The sequence below is a fragment of the Anguilla rostrata genome, chromosome 7 (assembly GCF_018555375.3).
Source record: "Anguilla rostrata isolate EN2019 chromosome 7, ASM1855537v3, whole genome shotgun sequence".
Lineage (NCBI taxonomy): Eukaryota > Metazoa > Chordata > Actinopteri > Anguilliformes > Anguillidae > Anguilla > Anguilla rostrata.
Genome location: NC_057939.1, coordinates 39889218 through 39914146, shown reverse-complemented (window position 1 = coordinate 39914146; position 24929 = coordinate 39889218). Strand labels below are relative to the sequence as shown.

The window sequence follows — 24929 nt, the reverse complement described above, 5'->3', positions numbered from 1 at the left end:
TTACATAACCACTTATTTTAAAGTTTTCTCTGTGTGAGCCTGACCCACAGACATTTTGAAAAACAGTTAAAGACCTTGAGAACCAGCCCTCCAATAGCTCATGGCCAGTAGCTTTGACAATATTATAGTTAGTGACAGAAGTCTCATGATGAATATTTAATACGCATTTCATTAAATCTGAATTTTTGTTTGACCAAAAACCCCTGCTCATCGACTACTATGAAACCTGACCCCAGTCATAGTAACTCCCCTCCACTTCCCCATTACACAGTTTCTCACTTATATCAGTAACAGAAGCAGAGTTATGGAAGGAACCTGTCATTTTGGACCCTACGAAGCCTGTTCAACAGGACAAACTGGACCCATTCTTCTTGAAAGTTGCAGCCCCCACTTAACATCTCTACAATCCTTAAATTTGTACCGCAGAAATTCACAGGGTATAGAAGGCATCCACTGTTCGCCCACTGTTCAAAGGAGAAGATCAAGCATGCTCTGGTACAGGCCCATTTACATTCTGCCTTGTATATTAAAAGTCCACCTTGGATCACCACTCTTGCTGCATGTGAGCTTCAGTTGGTCAAATCATGCAAATACTTTGGAGTTTGGCTGGATTCTGCTCTCTTATTTTTACCTCATATCTCAAACATACGTCAGGCAAAAATGAAATTAAGATTTGGATTTCTCTAAGATTTTGGAAATCTGTCCGCCTTTGCCGCTGCTGCTAAATTGACACATTCATATGACCATCCTCCATATACTGGATTATGGAGATGTGATATACAGATCTGTCTTCAAGGCTGCACTTGATAGGCTGGGTGTTATTTATCACCCAGCATCAGGTTTTCAGCCATTGCCCCCATCAGAACACTCCACTCCAATCTCTACTCCTCTGTGAACTGGTCATCGCTACATACAAGATGAAAAATATATGGGACTATCCTCATACACAAATACCTTCTAGGCCTGACATCTCTTCCAGAATAATCTGGCCCTACTTATAAATCCACCAGCTACATTCAACTAGTGACCCCCAGTCTGTACTACTCTGGGCTGTTCCTCATTTTAGCATGCTGCAGCCTCAGACTCGAACAAGCTGCAAAAAACTTTTGGTCGGACAAGCTTATCTCCGTCCTCATTTTTAAGTGTGGGATCATGGACATGTTTACAGCCACATGCCTCAGCTACAAATGATTCATGACTATTGTGTCTTGATTCTATTTAATGCCAGAGCTGTATTTAAAATTCTTGTTTATTTTGTTGCATTTCGCTGTATTTGGCGTCTCTGCCAGGCTGTTATTGGAAATAAAAACTTGTTCTAAATTAACTTGCCTGGTTAAAGATTGGTTCAATAAATAAAAATAAACTCTCAACACCCTTGAATTTCCATAAACACACTACCAAAAATTTTTTGAAGTCAAGTTATTAGTAAGATCCCCCCCCCCAATTTGCAGAAACTGAAAATGAAATTGCATCAAGCTAATTAATGAAAATAAGTATGCAAATCAGCCATAGAACACGGTTCTCATAGTTAATTTGTACATTTCAGGCTCTTCTGCCCACACGCTTTATCTGATTCAACTTCGCAGACAAAGGAAGTGACAGCAGCTTTTGAGTCCCTTTTTTATTTTTCAGACAACACGTCTACATTCACAGCTTGTAGCCACCTGGCCTTTTATATTGAACTGCTATTACAGAGTGAAACACTGCACTACCCCAGTTCCCTTCGGAAAACTTTAGGGTGACTAGGGAAAACTGAATTCTGTTTACAGAAGCTCTGAACACAATTATGCAGAAAGTACAAGCAATCTACTCCACTGTGTGCTTATTTCACTTCCTTACAAGTCTGCAAAAGGAAGGGCCACTCTTCTAATATGCATGTTGTAGAGGAAAAACATATTACATTAGACTTGCAAAGCTTACTTCATCTTTCAGGAATTACTGCATTTCTCATGAAGTCATAATGAAGCATATCCACTGTTCTTTCTCATGACTTCCTCATGCGTTCAAAAACTAACCCATATTTTGAAATAGGTGTTTTTCCCACCTTTTTGCAACAACACATCGCCTTTACTTGTGTTGGGAGCCCACTGATGTTACAATTTTTGAGATTGATTCAAAACCCAACAGTATTAACAAGCTCATTCCCCATTTAAAGTAATCATACATTTGAACAAAACAGGAGAAAATGACACCATAAATTCAGCAACCACTCTACCTTATTTATAAACCAACCATAACTCTTCACAAAACCACATAGAGAATATTTAGTTGCCCATTTTCGACACTCAACACTGAATGGCTGTCAAAGGGCCCTGGGGCTTCTCTCTGAAAATAATCATCAGTACTTTATTGTACAGTTACATAACATGCATCTTAACTGGAATGTGAACTTGAAGTAACGCATTTGGGAAGACAGTATAAAATGTCAGTACACAGTGGCTAATGGAACAGTTAAGATTCTCCAGTCATGGTTGCCAGGGTTACAGTGGAAAAAGAAAATAAATATTGCTAGATGGTGGAATACGGCACAGTTCAACATTAGGTAGGACAAATTGGACAGGTAAAAAAGTAATGTCTGCCTTATGAAATACTTCAAATGTCACTTATAATGAGGTAGGACCAAGGATAAAAATACCTGTGCTTAGGAGAGAATCCTCATGAATTCCTGAACATGAGGACCATGGAAGTGTTTATTTTGTATTTTGTTTAACAAAGATAAGCCTCTAAATCATCACCTGACCTAATTTTTTGTTTATGTGCTTGTGTTTAACAGTTGTCAGTAAGAAAAGTAAAAAAGTACTGCACTGCGGTTGCATTGAAATATTCTATGAAGAATTATCAACCATAGAAAATTGAGGTAGTGAAGTGATGAACATGTTTTCCCAACTCATGCCCAAAAATATATTTAGTTTATGAAAACCAGTCGTATCTGTGTTTTCTGAGATAAATATACCATGTTCGGCTGTGAAATATGCCTCCAAATTTAACAAGAACAAGAGTCAGGAAACATGCACACGTTGAGGACCAACATAGTAAAAGAACTGTATCTACTGTTCCACTGGAATAATATGACTCACCCATATAGAGATGGGCAAATACAGCCAAGTCAAAAACTGGATTCTCAGTTATTATAAGTTAGAAAAATGAACCGTATTGGTGCAGGAAATACGTTGTAAGCGCTATTTGCAGCAGCATGTGTCATGGCCGTCAGTGAGGGATGCACTGGATGAGTGTTCCAATGAAGGTCCAGGGCATCAAAGGTAGACCAAGCCTGTGGTTTGTGCAGGATGAGAGCTTATCTTTGCTAGAGATGAGTATAGCGTACAAAAATCAGAGACCGTGTGTCCATAAAGCAGGCATTATTTTCATAGTGAACTCTGAGGCCCAAAGGGTAGTGGGACGGCAGGGGGCGGGGCAGGAAGGCACATACTCTATCTCTTCTCTGATTTTCACCAGCATGGGGCTCCTAATCTGTACTGCAGGAAGAGAACAAAAAAAGTGTTGAAATTCAGCTATTTTTCCCCATACATTTAATAATAGCATTATACCCCAATGGGACTTCATTATTATGTATCAGTGCAAAATGTAAATAGATAACATTTGGAAACTTCTATTTTAGACTCCCAGCTATTTGCTCAAAAGAAACCATTGTAACTGCCTTAGTCAACTTCAGACTGGCTAAATATAGGATGTCCTCCATTGTTGTGGAAATCTTGGGCTGTTATCTCGCACATACTTCACATATTTTCCTATACAGCCAATTGAAAGGCAATGCCTTTATTTGAAGTCACAATCATTCCGTGTATTATTACATTTATCTCAATCTAAAAATATTCTTTAAGTATGTACTAGCATGATATCATTTTATTCTGTCATCAGTCTTGACATCGTATGTGCACCCATATTTTACACTTATCTGTAACAGAATTCATTTTGAATTAATCTGTTTAGAATCAACCTCTTAATCAACCACTAATTATATAATTAGTCACATGTCTGTGCTGATTGCCAAATTATAACTGAACTCACAGTGACTACAAAGACATTTGGCAAATATTTTCTGAAATTCAGGTCGACAGCCCAGATGGCCACATCGTATTTTCTCTATATGCTATGTCTACTTGCCACCTGTCTCTAATTAGACAAAACTAATTGAATTTTTTGAGATTCTAACTGAAATAGTTAGAGGCTTGGATTAAGATCGGATTATCGGCTCAATTATAAAGAAATGGAACAACAGAATTAATGACAGATAACAGGGCAATATTTCTCTCTGTGGTCAAAGATTTTACCTTTCAGCTGTAGCTACAGCATCTGCACTCTTAGTAGACGTCTCCTCTTCTGTGGAACAAAGGGATAATCAGGAGTTTGTAGCTTTTGGATTTACTCGGATAATACAATAAAGAACCACAAGACATAAAATACAAAAGTCTATTGTTTTTTTTTCATTGAGTTTCATTAGGAATGTATTCATTTATCATATTGGTCTTTTTATTGCATGGATCTGAATAAAAGAAAAAACCCTATCCAAATTTGTCCTCAGCTTAACTAATGACAAAGCAATTTTCAGTTTTGATGGTTTGACAGTTGCTGAACTAACTGAAAAAATATATGTATATATATATCAAATATTTTCTTTTCACTGAATCTGATTACTAAACTTTATTTTTCATTTCTATTCATTAAGTTGAATGCAAAAGTGTTTGCAGGCTATTTAGAATTTCCATGATAACAACAGACAGACATTTATTTAATTTACTAGAACTTTCAAATTACCTTTTACCTCTGGTGCAGGGGTGGTTTCATCATCATCATCAGGTGGGGCAGGGATGCTTCCAGTGATAGGGGTCATCGCCAGGACCTTTGGCGTTTTAGGTGTTTTTGGTGCACCTTCCAGTACAACCACAATATATTCCTTCGCAGGAACGGCTACTGGGGAGGGAGGCTCCGCCACTTGCACCGGGACCTCCACTTCTGCTGGGGGCGCTGTGACCTCGGGTGGAGCAATCACCTCTGCCACCGTTTCAGGAGATGCCTCCACTGCTGGAATTTCGGTTACCTCAACAACTGGACTTGCCTCTGCTTCAACAACTGGACTTGCTTCAATGACTGGACCTTCTTGGACCTCCTTTGCTACCTCCACTGGCGTCTGTGTAACCTCCGGTTCTGCACTCTCTGAAGGTGCTACCACTGTTTCCAACACTGCAACTGCTGCTGGTGATTCCGCTGCCAGTGGTGCTGCTGGTGGTTCCTCCACTGGGGGGACTGCTACTTCTGACACTGCTTCTATCACAGGGGACACTGCTGCGACCTCCTCTACTACCTCGGCTGGTTTCTCTTCTTCAGTCACCAGGGGCACCGCTGCGAGCTCTGCCTCCACTGCCACCTCAACCGGCTTTTCTTCCTCCACTACGGCAGGCTCTGCTGCGACCTCGGCCGCCTTCTCTTCGGCCACCGCCTCCACAGCAGCCACTGGGATTTCTGCGACCTCCTCCGACACCTCCGGGGTCACCGCTAAGACCGCAGCGCTCACATCTGTCACAGAAGCAGCAGCGATCTCTCCGGTCTCCGCAGCGGACACCGACGCCACGTTCACAGCACTGAGCAGGTCTGTCGCTGAAACACAGAATCGAGCACCCAGAACATCATTCAGCTGGTTTCGTGTCACTTCTCAGCGGAAATATCTTGACATTTCTTGAAAACATCTAAACACAGCAGAATTTTGGCAATGGTGCAGCAATTGTAGTTAGTGCTATGCAACTCAAATCTGATATGAAATAGGGAATACCACAATTATAGAAAGTTTCCCCATTTTATGGCTTTGCTGATTTATAAAATGGTGATACAATCTTTTGTAGGTCAAGCATCTTGAAAGTAATAATCCTCACACTCACCTTTCCGTTTACCATGCAGATGATGTTTTCACACCATAAACTACTACTTAAAGACCTCGGTCATGTCCTACTCTATCAGTGTGGGTGCATGTGTATGCATTTTAAACATTTCAATCAAACGAACCCTCCATAAATTATGAGGCCTCACCTTGATGTAATGTAGAGGGGCCAAAGTATGTTGGGGTGTGTGTGTGAGAGGTAGGATACAATCAGAAGGTACAAACAGCACGGGCACACAGTGAAGGCTTTTAGTGTTAAAGGAGTGTATAGGATGTTTCACAACACAGGGAATTAAAAAACCTACGGGGTAAGAAAACAAATTTACAACAGTCCACTTGTAGACTTTAAACACCACTATTAATCAAAGGAAGAAAAAACTCTAGACATTGAGATGTGATTCAAAACACATGGTGTCAAATGCAGCTTCTCTAAGTGCATCCACTAAAAGTCTACAACTGGAAAGTGTACATTAGCAAGTTATGATGACATTGTGGCAGTGAACCATGTCTACTGGCCTTTAAGGAATGAAAGTGTAATTAATTGGTCAATTGTATGACAACCCTGAGCTACTGAGATGGTGTTCTACAAGCTTAAACACTGAAGCACATGTAAATGGTAATCAATTCCCAAACTTGACCCTTGGAGGCAAATTATGAAATCTGTTATGGTTTTTGGTCAGTTTCAATTCCACATCTGGACATTGCTGGCACATTGCAAATATTCAACTTGAATTTCTCAAAAGGAATACAAGAACATTAAAAAATATCATGCAGCGGTGAAAGGTATTAGTAGGACAATATTTCAGCAACTGTTAGAATTAGGTCAATTAGTTTCAGACAAAACAAGACAAATAATGATGTCTATAATTACATATGTATTTAAACTTCTTGAAATATTATATTTATGTAGTTTAGATAACTTATAAATAAAATGCTAATAGATAAATAGATGTGGCTGCTCACGACTGAGCATTTTACGTGTCTGCAGCTTGGATGACCGTGTAGAGTGAGCAGGGAACACGTTAAAACGACGAGCACACAGAACTCATCCACAAGCAGTCACCAAACACATTAAGTGAACTAAACCTAGGACTGAAGATGGGAGCTAATGTACAGTACTAAATATCTGAGACCATGTTGTAGAGACCAAGGCAAAGATTTTCTAGAAGCAGATGAGAAGAGAGAAAAAAGCAATTAGCTAAACAGACAAGCCGGCAAAAGAGCAAGTGTGACAGAGATTGGAAAAGGGAGCAAGCCTTGCAGCGGGTTGTGGTGTTGACGGTTGTGGGCCTGGATAGAGAAAGCAGCATAGAGCTAGAATGTGACAGAACTCTGAACCACAGCAGAAAATGAAGGAAGTTGTTAACGGTTAGAAGTGGAAAGAAAAGCATCCAGACCAGTTTGTGTTTTGAGTTGGTTTTAATATCCTAATTAAGACAAGTAGACTCAGTTCCACCACAGCTTCAAAATTAATAGCCAATAGCTTGGGGCGGTATATCCCATTAAACACTTTCCCTGGGGTATGATTTCTTCTTCATGTTTTCCAAAACAACTTCTAATTAATGTAGGTTTCCTACAGAGCGTGTGTAAAATATTTTGTTCCAAATGGTCCTAGGAACAAAGGAACTCTGCTCTTAGATTGATCCCTTGCGCAATGACTGACCCAGACATGTCACATGGGGTTATGCGTCAGCAGAGAACAGGCACGGTACGTGAGAAGAAGCAGAACCCAAACCAAGTGAATCATTCACCTTGTTCACACACACTCGTTCCCATGCTATGTTTTAAAAGGACGTTTGCAAAAGTTTGAGCACATGCTGCACCAGATCATAATGAAATGACACCCGCTGCCATCAACTGTGGGGGAAGAACGATAAAATACAAATACAAAAAACAAACTGTTGAGAACAGGGGGCGACTGTAGGAAACGAAGGCACTAGTGTACCAAGCTGCCATTTGAAAACATTTGGTTCATAGACCAGTGGGTGTACAATGGGTGTGTCGAGACATCAATAAGCAGTGAGGAATGGAGTCAGGCATGGTACATTAGAGGACATTTTGGTTATAGCTAGTTAGTACCACTACAGGAAGGAAGACAGACAGCAGCAGAAAGGAGCATTAAGCACTATATTAGAGCTCTTTGGCTAGACATGCAAATGAATGCTAGGTTAGCGAAGAAGTGACACATTGAAAAGGATGTTTGTGGGATTGGGAACGCTGTGCGAGTTGTCAATTTGAGAGATATTTTCTGACCACATGTAGGCTGTCTTGTGTTTCTACGTGGGTGAGGCAAAAACTGCAGTGCAACGCATTGGATCGATACATATATGCAGTTTTAAAATTCATAGCAATTGATAGAGGGAAAAAGAGTTCAGCACATGCAATCCTGCCAAATATCACAAAGAACAAAACATTCTAATCAAAAACTTGTGGTTGGATTTCATCAAATGTTTGCGAATCGACTAAACCTCACAGAGTCAGAATTTGCACAATAATTGATGAAACAATAATTGACCAACGTTCAAATGTGTTCTCTGCTGACAGCCAAAGTAAACAGCCACTCGAGATTTTCTATTTTACCCTAAGGACTCCATTAGATAGCCACTAAAACAACCTTGGAATATCACTATTTATGTCTACAGAAATTGTGTGTCCCTTTCCCAAATTAGTATTATACTGCTTTGTGTTTATTAAACCGCACATTATTGCAAGCACTTCTGGTTACAGTTTTAAAAGCAAAAAGGCATGCAGGATTAGTCTGATACTACTACCATTTTTTTCCTTCAAACTAAACACAGCTAGCTCATTTCACTAAAATTAACCTGAATAAAAGGAGACACTCCAAATTAAACACAGAAGATATTTTAATTTAAATAAAATGTTTATTGTTGAATGCCTCAATTTTCCTTGTTCGCTTCCAAAAATGTTTTTACGTGATTTGAGCACGGCTGGTGGCAGTGTTAACTGCTATAATAATACGTGTGGGGTTTTAAAATTACTTTCCAGTGTTCCCCTTACAAATACACAATGAGTTCACATATGGGGATAGATACACACCAAGTAACAGTTTTAAATAACTCACTCTAAATAAATCATTTGCAGCCAATTCTTGGGCAGACCTGGCCATTGAGTTAAAAAAGCATGTTACATCTGCACAGGAATCTAGTAGCTCAACAGGACACCAAAAGCAAGTTCTATGTGATATCTGGCAGGGAAGCAATATTTTAAGGCCTAAACAGTTTTAATAGCATTTTTGTATGTAAGTATGCAAATAGGCATATACATTGCAAACCAGAGGCAGCTTACGTTTTTGTATGGAATACAGCATTTGGTTTCTACAGAGGAAGTGCTGGTAACATAAGTTGGGTAGGTGGCTTTTCCCAATGATGAACAATTGTCTGCTACTAGCATGTGTCACAGTGAAGGTCAATTACCAGAATACTTTTCATGTCATGTACAAAGAGAAAAGCCACTCAACCAGTCACGACTGTCACATAGGTAAGAACGCTTGAGGTCTGTAAACAAGGTGAGGATTGAGCAGCAGTTAATGTGAGAAGAGGGAAAGAGGTGGTGGAGGAGGACAGGTCACATTTCACAATAAGGTGCAGTGTGAACAGCCAACAACCCATTCCTTTTGTTACAGTGCTCCAAATGCAATGCTCACTAGGTAACACATTTGCTATATTATTGCCTGAACGAAAGCAACGAACAACGTTCAATGTTCAACGACTCAATATTCATAAATAATATCACATCAGAACACCTTTAATGTGCCAAGAATGTTCAAATGTCTGACCATCCTCTAGAATATAACCCCAAATGAGACGCTAGCAGCTCGAAATTTGAATCTACAGTCCAGCTGTTGAAAAAGCAACAGAGTTCAACATTGCTGGCATTCAAGACTAGACAAATGTGCCATTTTAGCACACCAATTAATTTAAAGAAAAGGTTTCATGGGGAAAGTAAAGAATAATAAAAAATAAAAATAAAGAATCCCTTAACTGCCTTCAGCATATTCTATACTTTCCATTTTCACACACTACCTTATATCAACTACCTTGATAAGTCTAAGGGAGTGGCAGTAAAGGTATTCAATTCAACAAATGTCCTGAGAATAGAATCTGTAATGACACGTGTATAGGACCAGTCTGCAACTTATTGTAAAATGTTTTGAGTGGGGAAAAGTGTTGGGCTGTGTTGTGTTGAAAAAGACTGTGTGCCCCTGTTATATGGTACCCTTAGGCCTCAGAGGCCTGCGCGGGAGCAGCTTCTGAGACCTCCTCGGACGCCGCCTCTGCCTCGGCAGGTGAGGAGCCTTCTTCGAGGGCTGGGGCCGTACCGTTGCTCTCGGCGGCCGGCTCCTCCATGGCTTCGGCCAGCGCAGCCTCCAGCGTCTCCGCCGCGCCTCCCTCCGCCACCGCCTCGGCCGCCGCCTCCACCGCCTCCGCCGCCTCGGCTACCGCTTCGGCCACCTCAGTCACTTCCTCGGCCGCCCCGGCGAGCGCCTCGGCCACCTCGGCGACGGCTTCGGCGGTCTCGGCAACCGCCTCGGCCACCGCCTCTACCACTGTCTCTGTTGCCGTGGGCTCGGAGGGCTCCGCGGCGACCGGAACTTCCGCGGCCACTTCAGCTACAGCGAGCTCTTCGACAGCCGCAGGCTCTTCGACAGCCGCAGGTTCTTCGACAGCCGCAGGTTCTTCGACAGCCGCAGGTTCTTCGACAGCCGCAGGTTCTTCGACAGCCGCAGGTTCCTCGACAGCCGCAGGTTCTTCGACAGCCGCAGGTTCCTCGACAGCCACAGGTTCCTCAGTAGCCGCAGGTTCCTCGACAGCCTCCTCCACACTTGCCTCGACTACTTCAGCTTCCACCGCCTCTTCGGTTTCTGCGGGCTCCTCTGCTACCTCTGCGGCCTCCTCTGCCGCCTCTCCGCCCTCCTCTCCCGCCTCCTCGGCCGCCTCTTCGGCCTCCTCTGCCGCCTCCTCGACCTCCTCTGCCTCTTCTGCTGCCTCCTCTTCTTCTTCTAGAAAGCCAATTGACAAAATGAAGCAGAATGAGCTCCTCAGCAAAGATGGAAGCATCAAGCCGCAACAAGCACCACAGTGGCATAACATGCCTTCTGGCTTCAAGAGCCTTTAAGTTTCATAATGCAGGACTGCATTTGACAGTCACCAGTGTGGTTTACTCAACACTGCTGGGAATTATCAGAACAGAAAACTTCTCAGCATGGCTTCACGTCAACAGGCTGCCTACTAATGTCTTACTTACTAATGGCTGCCTACTGAAATTAAGCACTGTTCGTAACTGGATTTTAAGTAATCTTGCCGAGTTACACGTCTGTAATTTTTTATTTATCAAACCCTCAATTTATTTAACAAAAACGTGCGCAAGAAAGTTTGCTATAATACAATGTGTATGTCTTTCCTTACCTCCACATTACCGTTGAGTTCTGCCGATACTACAGCCTTACCGAAAGGGAAAACTAACGGGGACTGACACCGACACTTCTTCACCTATTAGAATGCACTACAGACAGCCACGCTATTCAACCCTTTTGAAACCCGCCATTCTGGATCAGTTCTTCACCTGCAGCATCAAGACTTGAACAAGCAAAAGTGCAAAAAAGCAAAAAATCACTGCTGATTTATACTACAAACCGCATGCAAATTCAAGGAACTAAATACATAAAGACCCAGAAAAAGTGTAAAATAAATCTAAATAGGAAAGACAGGAAGGGAGAGAAGGAAAGCAAAGAGATGGGAAGTCTTACCATCAGTTAATAGCTACCAGTACCTGGAATTTCGAAAGTCCAATAAAGACAACAGAGCAACAACGGGGAAGGTTTGTGCGCGTTTTAATGCAAAATAAATAAGTAGGAAGCTCAACTTTTCTCACAATAAATACAATGAAGCGATCGTTGTGCCAAAAATGAATAAAACTTTAACCAAACATAAAATGTTTCTTTAAGGCTTTCGTTCAGCGAACATAACTTTACAGATATCTGGATTCATTCATTCAAGTAGAAGAGAATCCCGCCTTCCATCCCAATGGCATATTCTAAAGCCCCTGACGTCTAGGAAAGTGTTGTCAGGGTTTTACTCTGAAAAGAGTAAAACAGAGAAAGAATTAGTCAGAGGAAAAATAAAAAAGAAATCAAAATCAGAGTTCAGAAGAATCACATATGACCGGTTGTCAACAAGCTGTTTTTATTTTTTATTTTTTTAAAGGAGCACATTTTTTCCATGTAGCCATCTGCTGGAAATTCTCATGAGGAATTTCAACACGCATTTTGCCACTGGGGGGAAAAAATGGCTTTTAGACAAGGTGTTGCCTCTGTTGGTTTGGCGATTTATATCAGCCTGGACTTGGGTACGGCAGCAATTTGAGCGGCACTGGTAATGGGGAAGGAGAGAGAAAGGTGGGAGTGAGAGGAGGAGGGGTGGACAGTGGTGTTTAAGTGGACAGAGAAAAAGATGGAAAAGGCTGTGGCTACTGGGTCTTCCCCCCTTTCCCATTTTTTTCCCCCTTTTCCCATATAATTTAAACTGACACTTCTGAGTGGAGACCTGTGGGGTAGGTTGGGGGATTTTGAGGGTTTGTGAAAGCAGGCGGAGTCAGGAAAAGAGATTAAAATTCACATGCGGTTTTTTTTTCTGAAATTAAATTATTAACATTCACTAGTTACGATTTTCTGTCACCAACATCAGAGGAATGGTTATCTTTCCATGACCGATTAGGGTTACTGTACCACCTTTTCTAAAATGACAAGATTGCATCTTGTAATCCTCAATTAATATATATTGCCTCATTTTGCTTTAAGTTGTCTATCTATTTATAAACTGTCCATCTTAAACTCTTTAGCCACACTAAGACAAAGGGCATGCCCTCTTTTGTGCATACTGCAAACCAAGTTCTAAAGTCCACTTGCTTTTGAGAATAGTTGAATTAACTTTAATAAACTAATAACTGCAATATTGTATAAACAATATCCAAACTAACAGGAAAAGCTTTTTAATTAGTGCAGCCATATTAAAAGTCATTGGCCAATGGAGTCAAGTGGAAATTCACTTTGCAATTATGAAAATAAATTTCTTAGACAGGTGGTTGACAAATGTTGTAAGATTAAGATGTCTCTACAAAAACATCTCCACTGGGCTAGAGGTTGAGGCCAGCAAAGGGTTGCTTTTTAGTTTACAGAAGTACCCGAGATACTTAAGAGATAAATGAGATCCATCACTCAATCCATTCCAACATTCAATGTTCCATGCCCCAGATCATAGAGTGATAATGATTCCTGTGTCCATATTACTGCACTGGAGATAGTGTATCATTTAATATGCACATGTTGCTTTTAATCAATATTATTACTTGCTCATATGTATTCTACTAAAATATCTTTGCTACTATTTCGACTTGTAAATGTATGTAATGCAGTTTCCAGTTTAGTCCTCAAGAGGGCTTTGTTCTAGGAGTGCTGTCCTGAACTGCACTTATCATTGGAAATTTACGAGGGGGCGGGGTTCCACCATGCGGCCTTAAGTCAAGCATCCTGGGACATACCTTAGCTAGATGTAAAGCTGTTCTAATGTGAACCAAAATGGCGCTTGCATTGCCACGTGCAGATAACCTCCTATAAGTACCACTGAAGTTCGACCTTTACTTGTCCCGACTACAACATGACCTTTCATTATTAAAACAAAAACAAACACTGGTTGCTTCGTAACATCCTCTGCATTTTCTTGCTAGAGTATGACGGAGAAAGAATCACAACATTTATGGTTTTATTGCTATTGTGGAGAAAACAGAACTAAATTTCAGTATGCCACAACTGATGCTGACAACTGCAGGACAGTACAGGAATAAAAATTATTTTAAGGCCTGGAATATCAATTGTATGTCATGACTATGTAACCGAGCTTGGAGAAAGCAATATTAATGAGCTGGACAAGATCCGGTGGCACTTCTAATGGGTTTCAGAATTGGTGCTTAATGGCAAGCAATCATTTACACCATTGTTAGAATCAGATCTTGAAAGGTGGATTGTTTTGGCATGTTTTCATACCAGACTGGCCAATTCAACTGTATTGTGACTGTGAACACAGGCATTAACAGAGCACGATACACAAAACATAACCTTTCAAAATCATTTTCCATCATTCAGTATATTCAACAAGAGTCAAAAAATGGGCCTTATTGATCATGCTTCTTTATCAATATCCATGAACAGTGTCCTTTTTGGACAGCACTCCTCAACTGAAAACCACTTTTGAGTTAAATGCTAACTGTGAAAAATAAGAACACTTCAAAAATCACAGAATTAATTTGAATGGCTTGTTAGCCCCATGAGCGCTGACAGTTTTCCTCTACTACAAACTCAGAGCAGTTAATTTTTTTTTCTCCAGTGCAGGAATACAAAGAGTTCAATGGAGCACCCATCATGACACATTGAACTCTCCAGGAGTGAACCACATTTTTCCAAAATATCCGATAACGCTTCCTGGTACTCACCCTCTTCCTCTGAACCTGAAACAGAAGGAGAGACAGGGCAATCAATCACTTGGACAACCTAGAGCTTACACATGCAATACACAGTTAGGATCCAACACATCTAAGACCCTTTTCTGAACTGATAAGAATTATGGAAGAAGGATCATTCTGAATAAGGGAGACATTTTACAATCTTGCCGCATGACTGAATTCCACCAGAACAGCCCCAATTGGCTTCTCTTAGCAATCAGATATAAAAACATATTTATTTCTACCCTTTATACCAGGAAAGTTCAACTGAGATCAAGATCTCTTATGAGGATGTCATCGCCATATTTGTGGCACTCAAATGGCCACTGAAGTCAACACTGCTGCACGTTTCCACGTTCGCACAATTCCACTGACCGACGTCCAGAGGAGCTGGATTTGGCACAGCCGCGTTACGATTTAGACGGGGACGCAGTGCCAATCGCACGGCGGCCATTTGGAAACGTGTCATGCTGGAGGGGAATCCCACCTGCCCTATACCTGTCTCTGAAGCCCACCTCATGATGGACAGTGCCGTGTCCAAGAAAAATCCTGCGCAGCCAACCGTGAAAAATCTACTAGCTTCTGCAGGCCTGCTTAGTGCCAGATTGCAATTGATCGGCTACGGCGAGAGGGCAGAAGGATGGGCGGGGCTGAACAGATCTCTCCCTGTAGTGCTCTGATGAAGGTGATTTGTTGCAGGTCCAAAGTAGGACAGTGCTCCAGTAAGCAGGGTCAACATGGAGGCAAAGACATTTTGGAAACCACGCCTGAGCAAAGGGAGCGTAATACTTGCCATTGTTGATACATTTTGGACATATGAAAAAAGCATCAAGTCAATCCTCGATCATCGGAGAAAGATCTGTCCTAACCTGTATTTACCGTACAAGGACTTATCATTTCCAAGAGAAAAGATTCACTTTGGACTTTAACCACATAACAACATGACGTGTGCATAGAAAGTCAAAAGGAATCCACATCCTCCTGGCAACAATCTATGATGTACAAACTATTAGATGTCAAAAGGACATTCAGAGGTAAAGGTCATTCTGTTTGTGTGCGTGTTCATGTGCATGTGCGGGTATGGACACATTCTGTACATGTGCATGCGCATGTCGGCATGCCTGTCAGCAAACAGCTGGTGGATTAGGTTCAGGCAGCCACAGAGAATGCTAAAAGGAGGTCCGGGTTTTTTAAGGTCGCTAGACTGTGCATGATTGAGTTCGGGCAAAAACTCTCTAATCCCATTCTCTCAGTCCAGTCCAGTCCATTGCTGAATTTCCATAGGCCTATCAGAAGCATAACTCACAATGTGTGTCTTGCAATTAGTACAAATCGCTGATGTGATGTCAATTGCACTCTATAGCATACACATACCGTTAGCATATGCCCTCATCAAAAAGATGGCAAATAAAGACTCCTACAATACTCTGCATTGAATATCAGATTATTCTTTACACTGAAAGTTACAAATTATATTATAGTTAAGACAGTAACTGCAGGAAGCTCTGAGAACATTTATGAATAAAGCAAGAAAAATAGCTAATTAATCTAACTTGAAGTCTAAGTTAAGATACATGTTTTAATTATCTTAATGGGTGAGACATCTAACAAATGAGATATTAATTTTGACTAGCTTTTTTCTTTTCTTTTTTTAAACCATGCATACATCAATTTAAAAATACATACTGTGATACTATTGCTATTTTGGAGCATTATTGCTAGCTAGTTGGCTAACAACGGGAATAGCGTATGTGTTTAATCTTTAGTGACTTCAGCAGCCTGGCATCTCAGAGGATAATATGGCATTTTCCTCAGTATATAATGAACACCTGATGTAACATTTTTCAGGAAATTGTAGAAAAGAAAGATATTTACATATAGTGATCTTTCATGAGCTACTTCTCTCCCAAAAACATTAACCTACCACGTTCTACTGAGGAAGCTGTTTGATATAAGTTTATTTGTCAAAGTCATGTTGTATTAAAAATAATAAAAAATTTAGAAGACAGAATAAACAGTAAACATTTTTTTCCAAATGTACAAGCTCCAAATGTTCAATTCCAGAACTGCAAGGGTATCCATGCTAAATCTCTGAAGGTGTAATACATTTCTTTTGTATTCGCTGAAGATGCAATGAAACATTTCACATGGAAAGTTTCACCACCTCTGAAGGTGAGCAGACACTGGATGATATAAATCAACATTGCCTGGATATCCAAACCATGTGGAAGATGCAGGTCCCAAAAATAGATAAGATGTAAATTAAGCTGCATTGTAGCAATACAGGAGCAGTGTGTACGCCATTTCACACTCACCTTTAGGCGGCCATGGTTTGGGTTCCCATTCTACCTTGGGCCTGGCACTGATCTCGGACAGTCTGTCATGAAACCTTGCTTGGTCAGAATTCACAGTCTTGTAAACCTGATTGAAAGGATTTGAGAGATTTAAAAGGCTTTTACCAGCAATTTAACTAATGACTAACAACAATCAAATATTCAATAAACACCCTATTCCACGGCAACAAAAGACATTCTAAAAAAAATACATCATTTAATACAATTAAATGTAAAAAATAAACTAAAAAATGAAACCCACTGTTCTCACATATACCCTGTTAAGCAACAGCTCCCTTATTGGACCTATTATTTAGCATTTGAATAGACAGTGGGATAAAAATACATTTATGCCTATTCTGTCTATGCTTGCGTACCTTAAACATCCTCCCTAACGGCCAAAGCTGGAACTCAGAGTGCAGCACATGGGAACTATCACAAACAATTGTGTCTGCCAATTTCAATATTCTCTGATTGTATTCCTTTTTTAACATCTGTATCCCTGGAACCCCCCACAATATTTGAGCACACATTAAATAATAAGTCTTAAAAGCTTTGATTTAAATGGAACTGAGATACTACTGTACTAAGCTGTAACAGCATAAAGAAATAAGCTCTGAATTGAGCTATAGGACAATAATAAAATCTGCCTGCCTGTTCTATAAGATCTCAGTCAACGACATAAATGCGTTGTTGCACTATGTTACAGAAATAGTCAAATATGTGCAGTCCAAGATAGTGTGGAATCCACAAAAACACCCAAGTACAAATAGGATATTACTTGATCCTCAGAACTATAGGGTCTGGGACTCATCCCTAGTAGTCCCTAGTAGATCTGGGGCTGTCTACTAAGAATTCCAGACCGAAAAGGACAAGGAAGCTTACATAGAAGACTGATGCAGCAAAAGATCCTCCGCAGAGAAGGAAGTAGATGATGTTGTCTCCTGAGCCACCGGGAACGCCTGAGGACATGGTCCGGACCGGTCCCACTGCGGGAATGAACAGGGGGGGGCAGTTAGGACTGCATGCATTACAGCACATCTTCAGCCACCAAATATAGGCAGTAGAGTACCAAAAGTCATTGAACACAAACTCCCACAGAATATTTCCAAATAAAAATAATCACAAAGAAATTCATTTTATTATTTCTCAATCTTTAAACAATATTGTTCGAAAATGAGGCTCCTATTCACCTGGCGGATCTCACAACAATCTTTTTGCCTTTTGATAATTTTCAACATTGTACGCACAGCAGGTCAAGAAAACTATGGTGATACTTGAGCCAAATTTAGTAGCACCTCCTGAGCTCTTATCAGTTTTCTTTATTAATGGTTTTTGGATAAAGACAAGATCCATCTTTAAATAGACTCTGCTGCCTTTCCTGAATGTCTGCTTTTAGAGCAGGCAATTGGTTTACATTCAAACATTCACAAAGTGGCAGTCCCTTTTCATAGTATAAAGAAGTCAAATTAGGCAGTTAGCATGAGGTCACATGACTGGCACGTGACAGGTCATTTGTGAATATAAAGGCCAAATATCATTAATGAAGTATTGTAATTCTAATGACTCAGCCAAGATAGTCATGATTTTTCAGAATTGTAGAACCGTCTTCATAAGCACATTGCCACATAATGCTTTAATGCTGCTTTTCATCAAGTCAGTTTCACTGATGAGAATTGCAGACCATGATTCAAAGTGGGAAATGTGCAGCATGGGAACAGTAATTCAATATGCAGAAAATGTCACATCTCTAAAGCAGCAAATGTACTACATGTATCTAGTATGAAACTGGATTTATTTTTCATGTGCGTTTCTGATCATTTTACAAATTATAAGGTATTAGGCTAAAATTCAAGTGCCAAATGTAAAAGCCCATTAAAGTGCAAATTTAACATTATGACTTCTAAAGCAAGTTCAGATGTAAAGCAAATTAAAAGGTAATCACAGGTTTCTGACCAATGGTCAGTTAATAAGGAGAATTTCCGGCCCCCCATTTCAAACTAACAAGCTCCAACTATTATAACGAGGTAGTCTGGGTTTCTGAGCACTGGCGAGAGTATTTGTGTGCTAGGAGAAAGCTGGTGTGGTGAGCAAGCTTCCAATTCTTGAATGAACAAATGGAATATATTGTTATTGTCCGCTACTATGACTGCATTCATATTCATTATTTTTGACAGGCCAGGAAGAAAAACCAGAAGACATGTCCAATCCCCACTCTCATTTGGACCTTAGTTATTTGCACCCACACATATGCGACAATGCCCGCTGCTGATTTGAGAGAGTGGGGACATAAACAGTTCTCCTCCGAAACACATGGTGTCATTAGCCAGCTTGCTTTCACACCGCAGCCCACAGCAAAGCTTGCGCACAGTTGAGTCACATGCGCGACTTTGGCAGTCGCAGTCCACAGATCGCCAATCGACCAGCGATGGTCGCCAGAGTGATGAAACACTGACCACTAACTGACCGAACCCTCCCGTCACCTGAGCGAGACAGTCGCCAATTATGGAATGCCTCGGAGGTGGGATTTGATTTGAGTTCAGACTGGACTGTGGCCTTGCAGCAGACACCCTACAAACTACAAACAGAGGCTGGGAGGTTCATTCAAACATCCAAAAAGAAAAAGTCAGAATAAAGGGGATTTGAAAGTTTCACTTTTGGGTGAACAATATATAATGGACTATATTTTGAAAAAAAAAAAAAATTTCCCTGTCTTGGTTATGTTGCATAATTACACAACTGCTAATATAGCACTGAAGCATCTTACTCATTGATGTCTTTCTTGGAGTCCTACGGCAATATTTTAAAGAATAATACACTTTATCATTTTATCTCAACTTCTGTTGTGATCTATGGACCAACTTCATTTTATTTTATTTTTTAATTTGCTCTGGTGTGGCGCAATGCAAAGTTCACTGGGCTAACAGTGTAGTGTTACTTTCAATCCTCCTTAAAATCCACAGGGGAATATCATATTAGACCCGATAAATAATTCAAACTCCTCCCTCTGCAAAAACTGTGGACTGGAGAGAGCGTGTATAACTGTCTACCAGCTCTCTGTTCCACTCTCTATCCTCAGGACCAACATCCTTCGCCAGTGTGTGGCTTTCCGCATCGCAGACAACAACAGCCAAACTACGATTGGCGGGCATCCAAAATCTCCGCCTGCCTGACCGTCAAAGAGGCTCACCATTCCAGCCGCACGCTCTCCTGGATTTCTGCCAAAGCATCCTTCCTTTGTACAGCTTTCACAGAGCCTTTTTATTAAGCCTCATCCTTTCTTTTTTAAACTGCAATCTAATTTTCACGTCGCACTTTCAAGTCTGGCATACCATACCCCTCCCATTACCGCAACATTCCCTGCGCAGTTCTGGAAAGACCAGATAAGCCCGCTACGTCCTGCGGCGCTCACTGCCAGGCTCTCGGCAGTCCGCCAGGTGAGCTGCGCGGTCACTGCGGTGGAGGAGTACACCTTATGCGCAGCTGCTGCAGGTAGCATATCGTTAAAGGTGTCGCCCTTGCGCTAAGGGACAGCGAGAAGCCTGCCCACCGAAGCCCTGCCTGCCTAGGTAGCACCACTGCATAACCAGTTATGCGTCACCTTGCATAACCAGCGGCGAAACGTTCAGGATGCAATTATCCAAGAAGCTGACTTGCAAAGCACTCTGGATAAAACCGCCTGCCAAATAAATTAGATTGCACTCCCAAAATAGCAGCAATAATAATCACATAATAAAACAACACTTTGTAAGGGCTCCAAGGTTAACCATTGTAATTCTGACAAATTCCCTGACCATTTTTGAAGATAACAATGAGGAGAGGACCTTAAACAATCTAAGATGTGACCTAGGCAAAGACAAAATGTGCTGCACTGATGATCTTCTTGGTCTTATAATGTTTGCTGTTGTTTATTGGACTGCATGGAATGCATTGAGGCATCCATAAATACAACAGGCAAGGCTCATCTACCACAACACATTACACCAACAACCACATCTGAACCAACTACAGGACAACTTTAACTATATGAACACCAAATTCCACAAGCTGCAGCAGTTATACTGTTCAAAGAAAAAATACACAATAGTACGTGAGCTCACGTGAATGCACTGAGAAATTGGGATGCCCACGCTTACTAGCTATTGCTAAAGCTGATAATGCATTTACCAAAAGTGTATTTCTCTGTAACAAACTGCCTTAAATTCATGTGACAGAATATGCAATAACCATTGTGTTACGTCCCTTGCTGGCTGTTTGGATACGTGTTTGTCTCGTTACAGGTAATTGAGAGCACCTGTGGTGGTGCCCTTTTAAGAAGCCTGGAGTCAGCTTCTCCCCAGATGGGCGCTTTTTCTCCTCACCTCTCGACCATGGCCGGGTCTTGATTTTATCTTGTGTTTTGCAGCTATTTTAGTATCTCTTATGGGTAGTTGAATAAAGTTATTGGTTGTTTTTGGGAAGCCTTGGTTTTGGCTGTGTTATGTTTGCGGGGGCTTGAGAGCAACCGTAACACATTGTTTCTGCTTTGATTTGAGTAGCCAATTGTCTTTACAGTGAGTCACAAAATTGGGAATTAATTAAATAGGTAACAGACCTTTCTTTAAAAAAAAACACTATCGAATTTACTGGCTTGTTAAATTAAAACTATCTTGGTTAAGACAAAGGGAGCCTTGTTATGACACTACAACCCACATTACATTCAACAAAGACCTGACAGATCTTATAGTTCTATACTAATGCCCAGAGGTCAACCAGCACACAGAAATGCAGTCATGCATTCCACAAGGGCTTTTATTCATTAAACTTTTGGATAGCTAGGACCACATTTAAAAAATGATTCAAGACCAAAAAATACCAAAGCTGCATTTTAGCCATATAGTTTAGTCTTAAAAAGCAGGCTGTATTTTGGTTGAGTAAAATTGATAGGCTACTTGCCAATGGGCATTCTCTAAAAACAAAAACAAATGCATAGGAAGATATTCATTTACAACCTGATACTTTATCTGATATGAAAGGCATAATATCTGTTGGCAACTAATAAAAATCCAAAACCACTGGCCCAGCAAAAGATTAACTGGAGGGAATTTCTGGGGAAGAGGACAAGCAAAATCATTTTTAATTTCCCCAATTCCCAAAAGGCCACTGAATGGTTATTTCATTTGCAGAATCCATTATTATTTAGATATTTAGTTTACAAATCCATTTTATTTTAAGGCTTGATTATTGAGTCAAGAAATAATTTTAAGGAACTCCAGTCCTTAAGTCGTGCAGCAACTCATTTTTTACGTCGTTAATCCTTTCCCTTTTTATGTTGGTAAGCCGTTAAGACGTCTAAGAAATCAAAGAGAGCGTGTTAGTCGCGAGTGACTTCTGCTGTGTCAGTGGCTTACGCCATGATACTTTTCACCTGGGGGCGGGGCCATAAGGGGATATGCAGTGTAAACATAACAACGTATAGGAAGACCCGTCCCTCATATTCCGGTTGCGTAACGTCCTCAGGCCCAAGTTATAGCTCGTCAACAGGACACAGGGAAGGTTCACCTTGTCGGGCCTAAGCCTGCTATGATTCAACAGTAGCCCCTCGGGGCTTTTCCAAAAGTTGCCTAACCACTTTTGTTCATTTATTTATTTATTTATTTATTTATCAGGTCGATTCAACAGGACATCTAAAATATGTAAATACATGCATGGTTGTGGAAACATGAAATCGCTTTGGTTGTCATCTGCAAAAAAAAAAAAAAAAAAAAAATTTTCCCCAATGTTTGGAATTCTTAATTTTTTTTGCTTGTCTTATAGAGAGCAAATAAAAAAAATAACCACGCAAGTTGACTGCTTAATCAGCATGTTTTGAGTCAGCATTATCGAATCAGGAAACTTACCACTTTAAACAAAAAGGAATGCATACTAATGGCCATGACCACCAATGTATTTCTTTGGGTTGATTGTGCCTTGTGGATTTACAATACATTTTACATTGTCATACACACGGGACTTTGAAACGTCTGTTTATTCGATAAGCATTATTTTCGTTAGTATACTAACCATTCTCTGTTTTACAACTTGTTTTTCAATAAGTGCACTATGCACAGGTCTGCGCTTGTCTAGATATACATTAAGACCACACGTTCACACGCACGTGAGAGGCACCATTTTTGCTGGTACCCTTCGCCCAACAAAGGTCATACATCAAACCAATTTTTAATCCGTTCCTATATCAGATTATATATGTATGGCCTAGATGCATACGACATACAGTATATGCATGCACACCTATTATACACTTGAATGAATACAGCAATTATTTCGCGATAGCGCCTTTACGTCCTATAGCTAACTCAAAAGGAGCAGTGAAGGCGAGCAAAAGCCCCCCTCGTAGTAAAGACACAGAAGCTTATCTTAACAATTTAAGATCCAACGTTCCATTTGCTCACGAATACAGAATTTAAAAATGTGTTTATTGATTTCACGATCATCTGATAATGTATCGCGTAGTTGTTACATCTTGCCAAAGTAGGCTACCGTCTAAACCAGCTACAAAAAAGAACACAATGTTTCCCTTTAAACGTGTTGTGTAACAATTGCATTTTCTCGCCAGTTCACTCGCAAACTAGATTGCTGGAAGACGTGAAGTAGGGCATCAAAATACATTTTATTTTTAGTTGACCTTCGTCGATCCTTAACAACGAGAGGATGGTAGTTCTTTTTTTTTCTGTTTAATTCATATTACGACAAAATAAATTATAATATTAAATGTGATCATATCGCTACAATTCTGAGAAGTCATTTGGAATTCCAGAATACATAACTGAAAAATGAACTCACGCTGATATAAATTAAATTTCTTATACAAATGTGACTGATGATCAAGTTGACTGGTTCTGCTCTGATAAGAAAACGGCTAACTTACCATTTCTATATAAATGTGTGGCTGACTTCCGAGCCAAAGGCCTCAGTTTTTGCCAGGCCGTTCTGCAGAAATACATCGTGGCCCAATCGGTGCTCTATCCAGCCACAGGAACACAGTGTGCAATCGAGCACAGACGCTGAATGAATGACTGCAAGCTGCTGCACGCTAACAATTCTGCCTTGGCTCTGTTTGCCTGACGAGGAGCAAGATAGGTAGCCTCCTCCCCCTTCTGTAAACGTCACATACTCAAGCAGAAACGGCAGCGAACCACGTGCTTAAACAGTAGTGGTTCGTGGGAACGCACTTAAATTAATATTCGACCTACCTATAAAACATGTAATAAATACATAAATAAATAAACGAGTGGCCTCGGGATTATTGGCACCGTCAATTAATATGAACAAATATGGTGGATACTGGTTATCAAAAGTATGATGTTCATCAATTTGATACAATTATATAATCTTATTGTGATACCATTGTTCAGAGAGAAAAACACAAAACAAAATTATTGCACTGAATTGATAAAAAAAGCTGCTTTTTATCTCATCTGGCCATAAAACCCAGTTCCATTCAAAGCTCCAATGACGCTGAAAATTCTTGGCAAATGCAGTCTTTGTGGATCCCTTTAAAATTGTAGACCAAATCAAACTTATTAGTCCAGGTATTTTGGGGGCACCCAACCCCCCACACACTCACCACCTCCACTTTGCTTTCTTCCAGCAGAGCCTTTCAAATAGCTTCCGAATCTTTGGCTCTCAAACCATCCTCTTCACTGGGAGCAAAATTACACTTGCGTCCTTTTTCAGGCGGGTTAATCACAGCTTCAGTTGTTTTAAACATCTTAATTGTTCTCATATAGTGGGTATTTTCAGGCATTCAGCTATTTTTATAGTCAATGCCTGATTATAGAGGTCAGAAATCATTCAATTTGTTGTCTCTGACCTTCCTCATGTCGAAGGTTGACTTTAGAATTTTGGCATGCATGTAATTTGATATTATGAAGCAAGTCATGAATGGTAATATACTTCTATTAGAATTTCTTCATAAGAATCTCTTGGGTTGCCAATAATTTTATATTTTATAAAGCTATTTCTGATTAAGACTTTTTATTTCAACAAATTTACCTCGGTAACAGGTTAAATTTCTTTCATATTTTAATGAAAGATCAAGCTGATAAACAACAATTACATTTTTATATTTTTCTACAGCCTTTATTGCTAATTTTTACTAAAGGTGCCTTTAGTATAGATGCATAGATAGATAGAGGTGTTCTATCTGA

At 40.4% G+C, this 24929-nt stretch overlaps 1 protein-coding gene across 4 annotated transcripts; it reads right to left on the bottom strand.

Moving 5' to 3' along the window:
• Positions 1 to 1606: 1606 nt before the first annotated feature.
• On the bottom strand, positions 1607 to 23867 carry mgarpa (mitochondria localized glutamic acid rich protein a). 4 transcript variants are annotated; one of them, XM_064344311.1, is made up of 8 exons: positions 23648 to 23867; positions 17626 to 17729; positions 16723 to 16828; positions 14399 to 14413; positions 10233 to 10913; positions 4777 to 5616; positions 4293 to 4341; positions 1607 to 3476 (listed from the first exon to the last, which is right to left on the bottom strand). In XM_064344311.1, exons 1-8 carry the CDS (start codon positions 23721 to 23723, stop codon positions 3467 to 3469), a joined length of 1881 nt encoding a protein of 626 aa, XP_064200381.1. In that variant the 5' UTR covers positions 23724 to 23867; the 3' UTR covers positions 1607 to 3466. The 4 variants fall into 4 exon arrangements, with proteins under 4 accessions (XP_064200381.1, XP_064200382.1, XP_064200384.1 ...); XM_064344312.1 differs by having other exon boundaries at positions 4784 to 5616; XM_064344314.1 differs by lacking the exons at positions 1607 to 3476; positions 4293 to 4341; positions 4777 to 5616; positions 10233 to 10913 and adding an exon at positions 11729 to 11990 and having other exon boundaries at positions 23648 to 23860.
• Between the last annotated feature and the right edge of the window lie 1062 nt (positions 23868 to 24929).

Excerpts from the sequence above, each read along its gene's own strand:
- mgarpa (XM_064344311.1), bottom strand. The coding sequence starts at position 23,723 with ATGTATTTCTGCAGAACGGCCTGGCAAAAACTGAGGCCTTTGGCTCGG. Across the intron at positions 16,829-17,625 it reads TTGCTGCATCAGTCTTCTAT|GTTTACAAGACTGTGAATTC; the intron begins GTAAGCTTCCTT and ends CCTTTCAATCAG. Across the intron at positions 5,617-10,232 it reads GCCGGCCGCCGAGAGCAACG|CGACAGACCTGCTCAGTGCT; the intron begins GTACGGCCCCAG and ends TCTGTGTTTCAG.